Here is a 13641-nt window from a genome sequence, read left to right as displayed (position 1 = left end):
TTTTCTTGTGCTGCCTTCAGATGTTTTTTTGGTTTGATTACTTTGAAAAATGTGGAAAAAGAGAAAAAAGAAACTTGGCATTAACTGTCCTGCAAAGCCCAAAAAAACTGGCCTGAAAACTAACATTAAAGATCCCTAGAACAGCCTCAAGAATGACTCGAACATTTGTGAACCCCTGGAAAACCCTCAAGGATCTTTTGAAGGTTCTCAAGGACAACTAAAAACAGGTTTTGCGACAATTTGCGTTTCTCCAGGTGCAATCGTTCCTGCAAGCTCTGCAGCAACAAAATAACTGCTGAAACACCCAAAATGGATCTGATTCTACAAAAACCAGGAAAACTATCAAAACTTTGTCAAGGTCCACAAGAAGCCATGACATAAAACTTGCATTTTCCAAATTCCAGTTTCCTCTGAAACTCTCTAGATTTCCAGGACCCTCATCAGAAACCTCAAGGATGCTGGGAACCTCCTGCTCCTGATCTTACTGCGGTCCACCAACACCCGTTCAAGGATCCCTCAATGACCAGTGAAAAAGCCTTAAAGATTCCTGGAATAATCTCATGAATTACTTTTTTCCAGAACACCTGGAAAACTTTGAAGGATCTCTTGAAGCGGGCAGCTTTTGCAATAATTTGCAATCTTTAAACTGAATTTTCATGAATCGTAGCAACCTCTGCGTGCACAATAAAAATGACTTTAATCCGTTTTTCACCAGAATTGTGGTTTAGACGTTTGGTTGTCGAACTCACTTTCAGAGACGTTGGGGCGTAGCTTCTCCAGAGTCGTGGCGCGCTGGCTGCGGGCAGAACACCGACCAGACTCGGCCGATTCCCGTCGCGCGTGAAATCGGTGACGGCGCTGACAAAAAAGCTCGCCCGTCCGCAGCTTCCTTCGCTGCAGGCGTGAGGCCGCAGCTCCACCTGGCAGGCGGACAGCGCCACGTTTGGGGCCTCATGTCCGAGGCTGTCTGTGGATGTCAACACAGCAGTGAGTTAGTGTCAACGGACGGCGCGCAGCTGCCCGCACAGCTGTAATAACGTCCTCCTGCGCCGGCTTTCATGTGCTGATGAGCAGGGCAAGTCGGAGCAGAACAGAGGAGCTGCAGACACGAAATAGCTGTTGTGTTGGTCGCCGGCTGGAGTCGTCTCTGATCTGATCGAAGATACTTGTGATGATGTTTGCATCTTTCAGCAATGATAATTCCTTTTAACCCTTTGAAATCTGGACAAATCGACCTAATTTCTCTCAAAAACACGGGAAGAAGGAAACTAGCAATAAATGAAGAATTGAACCAAATATTAGCAAAAAAATAGTAAAAAGTACAAGGAAAATTTGTAAAGAATAAATAAAAAATAATAATAATAGGAAAAAATAATTTTGATACATTTTTTAAAAAGGTTGACATGGAAAAAGTGTTAAAAAATGATAATGATTTTATAACTATTTTACATATGCAATTATGGTCATTATGAATATAGTTTTTCCTGAGCTTTTTTATTTTCAATTTTTAATTTAATTTATTTATTAAAATAATTTTCTAAATCTACTAATGTCTTGTAATTTGTGACTTGTAACTTGTTACCGCTTGTATTTAATTATAATTTTGCTCAGGATTCAAAGGGTTAGATACTTGTAAAAGGCATCTGACATCAGCACAAGGACAGTGATGTTTTCTCCAGATTTCAAAGGGTTAAAAGATCCTATAAATAAGAAGCTCAATAGTCTCTTATGGGGTCTCTTATGTGTTTTGGTCATAAATTTGAAAATATTTTCCCAATTAAAGGGACATTAGGGCAGAGAGAACGGGGTGTTTGGTCAGCTGTTGTGGTTGCTGCAGGCTCATGCTAAATGTAAGATTTTCTGTCTCTTAACAAGATGAATACTTTGAAATATACTAAACGTTATCTCCTGTTTCCTGCAGGTCTGACCTGGGTCGTGCACGCTCAGAGCCAGAGGGACTCCGCACTGGTGGCTGTGGTCGACGCCGTTGCAGGAGATGGGCACCGTGCTGTGCACGGTCACCTCGTGCTCTTTGCTGTTTTCTGCAACGTGGAGCGATTCTGGAGAAAACTGAGGAGACAGAGGCGACGGAGAGGTGAGTTTGTTTGTTTGTTTGTTTGTTAGGTGAGTTTGACAGAATGGCTCTCAAGTGCTCCGTATGTTAGCGTTAAAACACGAGACGATGACGTTTACCTTCAGCCCAGCGAAGAAACCTTCACTTTCTTTGGGAGAGGATCTGCTGTGGCTGAGGTTGGCTCTGAAGGTCAAGACGCTGCAGGAGAACTGCAAGAAAAACACGACACTTGTCTTCATCCAGGGACACTCAACTTGCTTTGCTTGAGGGCCACTTTTGAAAAAATGACAGGGGGCCAACTGGCAGTTCCAGCAGACCCATACACATTTTTTAGGAATTTAGGACATTTCTAGGATTTTAGCCCCTTTTTCGGATTATATAATTTCATTTTATTTGTAGGATTTGAGGACATTTTTTGGATTTTAGGATATTTCTCAGGTTTTAGGACATTTCTGGGTTTTTAGGACATTTTTTTGATTCTAGGATATTTCTCAGGTTGAAGAACATGTGTAGGATTTTAGGAAGTTTCATAGTTTCTCGGACATTAGGGTCTTAGTTAGGACCTCTGTCAGACGGTGCGGAGGATCCTCCACTGGCACTTTTTTTGATAAACAAACTATATTTTGATGCTGTTTTACGCACTCTGGCACCTTATCTATACTGAAAGTACAAAAACAATTCCCAGTGTGAATCACTTTATTTTTCTTATGACTTAGAAAATAGTTGGGAGGGTAACCGACACCCTATTGGGAACCAGATTTGGCCCGTTGGCTTTAAATTCATCAATGATTTAATCCATAGAATAACACGTTTGTAAGAGAAGAATAAGATAAAAGTTACCTTACAGTTTTAATCCCTCGATGAGAGTTTGATCCCTTAAAAAACAAACCTGAATCTAAAAATTTCCTTATGTGGCTCAGTGCAGCGCTCCTCTGATCCACTTAAAGATCTAAAATTCTACTCAAAAGGAAAAACGACCTTTGACCCGACAAAGATTTTACATCAACATGTGTTTAAGAAAGGCTGTGTGACTGAGCCCAGCTCGCTGCAACATGTTCCAGACACAACTCTGGTGTCCAAATATGGACAGTGAGCACAATGGTCCACAGCTGTACGAGGGCGAGCAGTCAAAGTGACATCACCTCACTTTCAAATAGCATCACAGTGAAAATCTAATAGCTTAATGTTTCCTGGCAAGAGATAATTTCTCCAGGAAATGAGAGCCGTCAGCGCTGAGGCTGTGCAGCAGCGTGTCGACAAGCTGGAAAGAAGTTTTATTACGAGTTATTTCTCCAAATGCAGGAAAAATATTAAAAAACACCAAACTTTAATCAGATCGCCCTTGACTCAAAGTGGATGTTTGTGTCAAATTTGATTAAATTCCCTCAAGACCTTCTTACCCTCTTGAAATATCACAGTCACGAGAATGAGGCGGATGTAAGGTCCTTGACCTTTGACCTTTGACCACCAAAATCTAAACAATTCATCCTTGACTTAAAGTGGATGTTTGTGCCATATTTGAAAAAAATCCCTCAAGGTTTTCTTGAAATACCACGTTCACAACAATGACACAAAGTCACAGAGACCTTTGACCTATGACTACCAACATAGAATCATTTCTTCTCTGAGTCCAAGTGGACGTTTGTGCCAAATTTGAATACATTTCCTCAAGGTGTTTTTGAGATATCACGTTAATGAGAACAGGATGGACGTGTGGATGATTTGAAAATGCCTCTTGCCACAGCAATCATCGGTGCAAAGACATAAAAAATTTGATTGGCACGTCCCTGTCCATTAGGCAGCAACCAAAAAGTGTCCAACGACTGAGGAAACTGCCTCAGTTCCACTCGACAAAACAACGTCTCACAAACGCCTTCAGCTCTTTTGCTTCTTGGTCAGCACCACAAGACTCTTGCATATCAGTTATCTGGTTCAGTCTAAACAGGGACAACCGCAGCTGAATGCAAGATGCACTTCCTCTCCTCCCTCCTGAAAAGTGACTAGCGGTCTTGATACACGAGGACGACCTTTTGCAGAGACGAAGAAACGACTAATCAAATGCTTTGCCTCACCTAAAGTCTTCTGGATCGTGAAAATTGTGCTGATTCGTCCCGTTTTGGCACCTGTTGCCTCTGTGTTTGTCACGGACCAAATAGTGCCGTGAAAGTCAAGAACGCTCACTCTGCAGCAAAATCTGGGGACCAGAACATCCCCCGAAGTGAAATGCTCGAAAAAAATGACCACTCGACTTAAAGCAATCTCAGTCAACTGACGGTCTCTGACTGATGATTCGAAGCTTTCACAGGGCGGCCCTACGTGCCAGCATCGGTTGCCATGTACTTTTGTTGCCTAATCCTAACCACGTGCTCTTGTGGACATCCCTGCATTGGTTGCAGCATCGGGAAAACGTCAACAGCAGCGGTAGGAGGATACTGACAAAGCAGCAATTTGTGATGACTCGGGATGAGATTGTTTCGGGTTTATAGCAGGACACAGGAACTGAACTGGACACGTGCAATCTGTGCATTTAAAGAAAACAGCAAAATGAACGCGTCACTCGGCTGTGTAAGCTTTGAGTTTCTCGAGAAAACGGCTTTCTCGCATATATGTGTGCATCTGTGCATGTAAACTGACTTCTCCGGAATTTCACTGTGAAGATCTGAATGAGGAGGTTTAAATGGGAAGCATGTGGAGCCAGGCTTTCCCAACCTGCAACTGATTTACCTTCCCCGCCTTCCTCTTGCCTCCTCTTAACGGGATATGACATGCTCTCTGCCTTTGCTTTGTGCGGCTGAGCCCGGGCAGAAAGAGGTCAGCATGATCCATGGCTTACGTTGCCCACTCGAGGGGTCAGACCTTCCACATGTGCGCCCTGAAAACTTTCAGCACGGTCTGGCAGGAATTACCGTTTCTCCGAGCCTGAAGTGAACGCCATCCATCTCCACCAGAGAGAAGGGCTTCAGCGTGGATTCCTGCCTGATCTCGGCCTTCATGCTGTGGCCGATGTGTCTGGCCCAGACCACCTGGAAGCCCAGCGGCTGGTTCCACGGCGGCGGGATGAAGGAGCACCTCAGGTGGACGCTGTGGCCGATGAGCTCTGGAGTGATCACCGGGCGGGACGGCAAGGACGGGACGGCAGCTGAAAACACAAAGGAGTTGAGCGATGATCCCCTGAGGAGGATTTATTGGCTCTGATATTCATATAAAAACCTGAATTCAGAACAAAAGTCCACTTTTCCAAACTAAGATTGTTTAAATAGAAGCCAAAATTCTCAGAAAGTCTCACCTTTGCATCGGCCGTTGACTTCGACCTCACCTGGTGGGCAGAGTCTGGGTCCCAACTCCGGAGTGACTGAAACGAGCGATTCATCAGATTTCTTCTCGTTATTTTAGTGCACAAACAAACATATCTTTAACCGATTTTTTAAACTCTCAAATATCAACCCAGACGCCTTTCACAAGTATTTAAAGCTTTGAAATCTGAGGTGATTGGTACAAATAATTTCAAAAACACGGGAGAAAGGTCATGAGCATCTGTTCATAATGAGAAAATTAACAATTTTGCAAGAAAAAGTTGTAATTTTCATGAAAACAAAGTAGTAATATTATGAGAATGAAGTTGTAAAAATCATAATTTTAAGAGAATTAAGCTGTCATGTTATGAGGGGACTTTTTCTCGTAAAACTACGACTTTATTTTTGTAATATTATGAGGTTATTCTCATAATAGTATTGCTTTTTTCTGAAAATATGACTACTTTTTATGTTCTCATAATATTATGACTTTATTTTAAAAATCAAATTAATTTTCTTTAAAATGGCCCTAATTCTCCGTCGTACTCTTCATGTAATAGGAAAAAAATATATATTTTTGATTTGGGGAGTGTACTTTCCTTTTAACACTTACTCAAGTGTTTTGTGCTTTTAGTAAAGGTCAAAGGTTGCACATTTCCTCAAAGAAATGCTTGATTTTGGGGCGACCCGTCCCTCAGATTCTGTCGAGGATGCTCACCTTTAGCGCAGTATCCCATGCACCCCTGCGTGGGCTGCAGGTGGTAGAGCAGGAACTCGCCGCAGTTGCGCACCGTGATGGGGATGCGGAAGAGGCAGCAGTCTTTGGCGCTGCCGTGGAAGAACTGCCAGGTGGCGCAGGCGGAGAGCTGGCGGACCTCGCCGGGCCGCGGCAGGGAGGCGTCCTTCAGCGACAGCCACACCGGAGCCTGTGTGCCGCAGCGGTTCATCTGCAGGAGGACGTGAACAGAAACAGTCATTACCTGGAGCCGAGGGGGTGTTACAGTTTCACCTGGACTGGAGGTGCTTATTAAACCGACCTGCTGGATGTTTGCGCAGACAGAGAGGATGTTTTTTTTTTGGCAGAGTTTTGATTTGCTGATTTTGACAGTGAAGCAGTCAGACACACAGGATGAAAACACAACCGCCACTTTTGGTGTCTCACCTCCACGCAGGTGGTTGGCATCTCCGCCGGCTTGTTGTTGATCTTGAATCTGTACCAGCCCGGAGACAGCGAGTGGTCACAGATCAGGTCCTGGATGGCCGTGTTCTGGATCTCCGTGGAGTCAAAGTCAACGCTGCGATAGGGGTTACGCAAAATCCGATGACCTCCTGGATAACACTCTGGAGCTGACATGTGAAGCGCAAAGACAGAGGAAATCAGACATTAAAAAATATTAAAAAACACTGAAAACAAGAGAATTGTTAACCAGCGTGAAATAATTATTTCAATCATTGACACATTAACAAATTACATTTTCACATAAAGTCATCAAGTGTTGATTAACACAACTGCTTGAAAATCAACTCGAGAAAATGTAATAATTTACTGTTACTAACTGAAGTAAGTATTTTAAGTTGGTTGACGATTCTCTTTTTACAGTGTAAATGAAAATTACCTGAAATTTAGAAAATATAAGGGAAAAAAAGAAAGAAAAATGGGAAAGAAAAAAAGAATAAATAAATAGATAAAACAAGGACATTACCTGAAAACTGCTTAAAATTATAGTGTTTGTATAAAAAAATATTGTAAATATATAATTATGATTTTTTAAAAAATCCTAATCTAGTCATTTGTTGCATTTTGTGGGACATTCATCAAAGTATGTTTTTTATACTTACGTAAACAGGCCTGTTGGCCCTAAATTCCAAAACGAAGGGAAAAATGTGCTAATGAGTTGGACTGAAATAAGACTAAAGCTGTAACACAGGACTGACTGACAATTTTTACAAGATGCTGTAAATAACAGTCAGAACAGGGCGGGTCAGGATGACCCCAGAGGACAAAAGCTGTGCGGCAGTCGGGAGGACATTATGAGCGACATGTTTCAAAGGGTTAAAGATCATTTTAAGACAAATATTAGGAAAAGAAAGATTATTCAGACTGAGAAACAGACACTGAGAGTTATTGCGGCTCTGCGATTAAACTCTTTAAGTAATTTTCCGCTTTAATCTTTTTGGATGCTCGCCTTTTCTGAAGGTTTTCCAGCCTAAAATCTGCTCCAGAGGAAATGAAAGCTGAAGAATCTGCGGCCATGATCACATTTATACCCCGGAGTCATGTCTTTATCTCTGACCGAGTCCTGCTGTTTGGTTGAGGACAGGACGCGCCTGAGAGGACAGACGAGACAAAGATAGACAAAACAAAAGCAGCTCACGTCGTCGTGGGAAACGTCGAACAAAAGTCTGACTGTCCTTTGCTGAGAAATTTTCTCTCAGTATTTGAACTTGAGTGTGGACGGTTTTTCTTGGCCTTGGGAATAATAGTTTGACAAAACACTCTTAACCCTTTAAAACCTGAGCAAATTGGTGTGATTTCTTCCAAAAACTTGTGGAAAAAAGGCAATGTCAACGTGTTAAGACATGACTAATTTCAAGACATTAGTAGATTTAAAAGAAAAAAAGAATAAAAAAAGCTAGAAAAATTTAATTTTAAAAAAACCCCAAATTTTTCATAATAAATATAGTTTCTGGACACTTAACCCTAGTTTTGTGATAATTTTGTAATAATTCATCCCTTTTTTTGTAATTTTCTCGTCACCTTTTACTAATTTCTTGCAACTTGTGGCACACTCTTTGCCAAGTTGCTTTTTGTCTTTTTTTTTGTTTTTGAAAGAAATCTGAGCGATTTTCTCTGGTTTCAGAGCTTAAAGTGCTTGTGAAAGGCGTCTAAGTGAAGCACAATATAACCGAAGTCGAGCCAAGTTTCAAATCTGGTTAAAAATCTACATTTTAAGTTCCTTCCCTGATGTCTTTATATACATGTAACTGTCATAAATCACTGATTTCTTGCTTAAGGAGCTTCAGGATCAAAAGGAAATGCAAAGACTTTTTAGTCTGGAAAAGGTGACAGGACCTGTGTTTACGGTCCGCTCTTTAAACTGTCAGAGCGCCTCGAGGAGGTGAGCAGGAAGGATCATTTCACCCCCAGAGGTTATCTAAATTACTAAGAACAACAGACATTCCTGTGAGCCTCTCGCCTCTCTAAACTCGCCCCGGGAAAGGACGCTAAAGCCAACGGCGCATGACTGGCCTCTGAACACCGCCTGCAGCTGCGAGCTGAAACAACCGGGGGAATTACTTGAGCAGAACATGTAGTTTTCCACACTGGCACACTCTCAAAATCTCTACATCTGTCAGAGGAAACGGGTCAAAGTCGTCTACGGAGTCGTTTCCTTAACCGACCTAAACAAAAAAAAAGTTCTTTCGACTTTTCTGTGTTTGATTGTGGCGGCTGAGTAAAGTCACATAAAGGAAAACAAACGTTTGGGGTATTTAGGAGGTCTTGAAAGCCTTGAATGGACAGGGCGAAGTTAGGGCTGATCCCGAGCCTAAATGAGGTCTTACAGGCCGGTCTTCACGTTGACAGCCGCTTGAAAGCAAACGCTTTTGTTTACATTTGGGTGCACGCTTCGTCTGGAAGCTCCGCTGACAAGATCCGAGGTCACAGGTCGTCCAAACAACCTGGTTTTTGAGGCAGTCGGCGAGACTTTGGCTGAACTGTCCCAATTGGCAGCTTAATGGGTTTACAGAGCCGGAGGGGAGCTGGGGGGAGGTGAGCTAATGAAGCGGCCCCCCGGGGGGAGGAGATCCCACTGCGAGGGAGGCCCTCGGCAGCCCAGATGTGCAGCGACTCTGCGGGGAATTCTCCAGTTTCTCAGGAAGGAAGATTAATTTGGGAGAGCGTGGTGTTAACACAACTGAGGTTACGGGTCCTTTTCCCAGAGGCTCTGTCACTCACCGCGAAAACAGAAACGACAGCCGGACCGGCGCAGACAGGGTCTCGGGTCTGGATCAGGTCTACATGACTCATTATCGCTCATTATTATAGCAAAAACACTTAACACGCTTGATTTTATGCTTTCAGGAGCAGAGTTTGGAGAAAAAACCCAACAGCGATAAAAGTGACGACATCCAGCGTTTGTCTTTTTGTTTTTGTCGACCGGACAACTGCGTCTCCTCGAGTTACAGCCGATGCAGCAGACTTTGTTTTGGCCCAGAGACGCTTGTTGTTATTCTCGTCCCGGCGCTCTGTGAGGGGGACCCTCAGCGTTACTTTTTACGACGGCCTGCCTCAGAGTTTACGAGTGTGTGCTTTGATGTGTGGTTGGACACACTGGAGACAAAGATGGAAGACAGGACGGCATGTTGGACTGACAGAGACACTCAGATAAGAGCAGCTCCAAGTTTAGGCTCATATCAGAAAGAGAAAGGCATGATGGGACTGCAAAGGGACAGAAGGAAGCTGTTTATTTTGAGCAGGACGTGTTTTTTATGTCGTGATGAGTCGTCACATCTTCAATTACAGACACGTTTTCACAAACAACTCTGATTTATTGCTGTAAAAATGTGGCCAAATTCTTACATTAACGTACAAAATACAGTCAAATACCATAAATCTCGATGCTTTTTGGAGCCAAAACATCAGTTAACATAAAGGCTGCTGTATTATTTCATGGCATCATGCAGTTTTTTCATTTGACCAAAAGTAGGCCTGCAGAAGTAAATACTTTAGTGATCCTCATATTATGATCCGAGGGCCAAATCTGGCCCCCCAAACCATTTCCTAATCCACAATAAAAATAAAGTGATTCACATTGGGAATTGTTTTTGTATTTTTAGTTCACATGAGGAGCCAGAGTGCACGAAACAGCATCAAAATAGAGCTTTTTAATTTAAAAAAATGTCAGTGGAGGATCCTCCACACCCCCAACAGAGGTCCTCGCTAAGACCCTAATGTCCTAAAATCCAAGAAATGTCCTAAAATCTTAGAAGCGTCCTAAAGCCCGAGAAACATCCTAAAATCCTAGAAATGTCCAAAAATCCTAGAAACATTCAAAAGTCCAAGAAACGTCCTAAAATCTAAGAACTGGCCTAAAATCCTCAAAACATCCTAATTTCTAGAAACTCCCTGAAATCCTGAAAACTTAATAAAATCCTAGAAACATGTTTGGCTTTTGGCCCCTGGCCTCCTGTCCTTTTGTAAAAGTGGCCCCCAAGCAAAGCAAGTTTAGGATCCCTGCTGAGAAATATTGTCATATGTTTACTGTAACTTTACAAGATTTTGTTTCACTTTAATTTCTCTTTTTATAGTTTTTACTTCACTTTTTCCTCAGTTATTCCCGACTGTAACTCAGTCCAGTGTGCTGAGTGATAAATATTTCACACCTTCAGAGCTTCTTCTTTCCTAAGCCACTTTTTGGTTGAAGTGATAATTAGAGAATCATCCAGAAACCTGTCTGATTATGGGCCCCGAGATTTGTGTTCACAATAATTTGAATTTGAGTTTCATTTCGTGGTAACATCTCTGTTGTAGTTGTTTTGTCTTTTGTGTGTGACTTGGTTTTTGTCTTGTCTGTGGTCTCCTCTGTGTCTCTGAAGGTCCGTCTAACCTCTGGACCTGCTGACTGACAGGAATGCAGCCACACAGGCCAAGTCCCGCAGCTCTGCAGAATCCGCTGCTTCCAACAGGCAAGTTTATCTGTTTTTTTGCATTTTATTTTTAAAAAAATCATCTGAAACGCGAGACTCTGGGTTGCATCAGACAGCATCTGTCTTTTGTCTCCAATCATGAAGGAAAAAAAGAGTTTTGTACGTAAAACCATCTGCTTCAGAGCAGCTTTTGAAGCATTTGAAGTCACATTTTTTAAGCCATAACTTAAAAAGTTCAACTTACCCTGTTGCGCGAGCGCTCCGAGTTGCACGAGCCACAGCAACGCGATGCGTAAATATCCAGAGGGAAACAGGCGCACCGATCCAAATGCGCAACAGTCCATGGCTCCGGGTGTTTAGAGATGTAGCAGGCTGCTGGATTCAGTCGTCGGGTCCCATTGAGAGTTTGGAGCGAAAGTGGCGCAAACTGCACTTCTCCGCGCGCAGCCGTTAGAGCCTTAAATGTGCGCTCCGCTCGCTGGAGACTGCGGCTCTCCTGTGCGCAAGATGACCCAGAAGAAGAGGAAGGAGGGAGGAGGAGGAGGAGGAGGCACTGAAGCACAGAGGAGTCTGCTCCTATAGGTGGCTCCTCCACTCAAACTTCTCTGCATCATCACGTGCGTGAAAATCAATAAATGATGCATCTTTACAGTCCAAACGAAAGCTGGAAGCGACTCCAACACGGTTTATAAACCCTTCTGAGCTGTTTACGTTCACCGCGAGACACAGACACGTGCGTAAAAGTGCGCGAAATCAAAGTTATAACATCAGATGAGGATCATCAGAGACACATGTGCTGCTGCCACACGTTCACATCTCTGCAACCCAAAATCCTCATCACGTCTGACTCACCCTGAAATATCCTCTGCATTTCTCTGAAAATCACTTTCATCACCAAACGGAGAAATAAACATAAATTTGCTGCAAAAACAAACAAACAAAAAAACTTTTGCGACATTTGTGCAGCAGATTTGACTTTGTATAAACGGTGCAGCTGTTTGTACTCAGTGTACTTGTATATATTCACATCGTGTCAGCAGCTGCGCAGGAAGCGAGCGTCCAGTCCGGCTTTAATTTAGAGTAACATGAGGATAAAATGATGCACATGAAATTAATTATTAACAGTGCAGGACATGTGTATGAAAGGCTTTATTCAAAATACTGAAATGTTGGAGAAAAGAACATATGTTTTTTGTTTTGTGGTGTTTAACTATAATGCAGAGTTTCTATAAACAGATTTTTAATTTATTTATGTCAGATTTTATTATCCGGCAGGTGTCTGATGCTGCTGTTTAACTGTACAGAACAATATAAAATGTTTTACTGTACATTTGCAGTAAATTACTAGCTACATTAATTTTACAGTATGTTACGGTTTAATTTTTATATGAATTTATTGTGAAATATTACGTTTATATCCTGTAAAGTCCTGTAAACAATCACAGCATCTTCAAATCTGTATCACTGTATTATATTTTATACTAATTTATTGTAAAATAATACACTTACACCCCTTAAAACCCTGAAAATAATCTAAGTATCTTCTTATCCGTATCTTTTTTACAGTAATTTATTGTAAAATTTTACACTTATATCCTGTAAAATCCTAAAAATAATTAACAATCATTTAAACTAATTTTTGTTTATAATTGATAATATTAAATGCACATATGGAATTAATACAAAAACATACAATACACAACTGAGTTATACTGTAAACTGCAATGCAATGTGGAAGATAAAAAGTGACTATAGCACCTTTAAAAAAAGGGTTATTTATTTATAATTACAGGACTTTACTGTAAACGTTGCTATAAACAGCTGAGCATCTTGAGACTGAAAGACAGGCGTGAGAAATCAAATTTAATAAAATTAATGAATTAAAATTTAATTAAAAAAGTTTACAGTATTTTTCTGGCAGTTACTTACTGTAAGTTTACAGAGAAAAGTCTAACAGTGATTGAAAACAGTGCACATGCTCTCCCCTTTACCGTTTCTTCAAATATCAAAACAAAACAAACAGATATGGTGGTTTTTTATACTTATTTTCATTTTCATTATTTAGCTAAAATTCCAGAAAAAAAGGAAAAATGGACTTCAAATTTCCAAAAATGTCTGTCTTTTTTTTTTTTTTTTTTAATTGGAGCAAATGATGCGTTTAATATTTCCAGAACAAAACCACTTAAACGGCCTCGTCTGCTCACTGCGTTCATTATCTCTTCATGTGACTGAAAACACTTTGAGACTGAGACGATTTCACTGCGGGGGGGAGCGAGCGCCCGCGGAGCTGAAACGGAGAAGGTCGGACTCCCCGAGTGTAAAGTAAACATCAGGTGCTGGAGGCTACAAAGACAAAAAGACATACCTTTCCACTAAATAAAGGACCTGAGCGCAGCAGCAGGTGTTCTGCGCTCGCCTTTTCATTCAGACTCTGTGAGAAAGTCTCAGAGACGCTCCGGTTTCTCTTTGCAGCAGCAGTCAGACACTTTGGTTTTTGGGATTAAAACTAAAGACTGTTTTTGGCAGCCAAACCAGAAATTTTCGGGATTTTTCTGGCTGTGTTTGTTGCAACAAAATGAGTTTTTTTGAGAGACATTATGACATTTCCAGCCAGGTTGTGACAAC

At 41.7% G+C, this 13641-nt stretch overlaps 1 protein-coding gene across 1 annotated transcript in view; it reads right to left on the bottom strand.

Annotated features, from left to right (window-relative positions):
• The window catches only part of si:ch211-246m6.5 (von Willebrand factor D and EGF domain-containing protein), a 35459-nt gene extending 23970 nt beyond the window's left edge, over positions 1–11489 (bottom strand). The window contains 8 exon segments of the mRNA XM_042513096.1: positions 750–967; positions 1929–2070; positions 2194–2283; positions 4981–5213; positions 5361–5426; positions 6086–6314; positions 6530–6714; positions 11261–11489. Coding sequence (XP_042369030.1) covers positions 750–967; positions 1929–2070; positions 2194–2283; positions 4981–5213; positions 5361–5426; positions 6086–6314; positions 6530–6714; positions 11261–11360 — 1263 coding nt within the window. The 5' untranslated portion in view covers positions 11361–11489.
• Positions 11490–13641: the final 2152 nt, after the last annotated feature.

This window comes from Plectropomus leopardus, chromosome 24 (genome assembly GCF_008729295.1).
Source record: "Plectropomus leopardus isolate mb chromosome 24, YSFRI_Pleo_2.0, whole genome shotgun sequence".
NCBI lineage: Eukaryota > Metazoa > Chordata > Actinopteri > Perciformes > Serranidae > Plectropomus > Plectropomus leopardus.
This window is presented reverse-complemented; position numbering and strand designations above follow the sequence as displayed.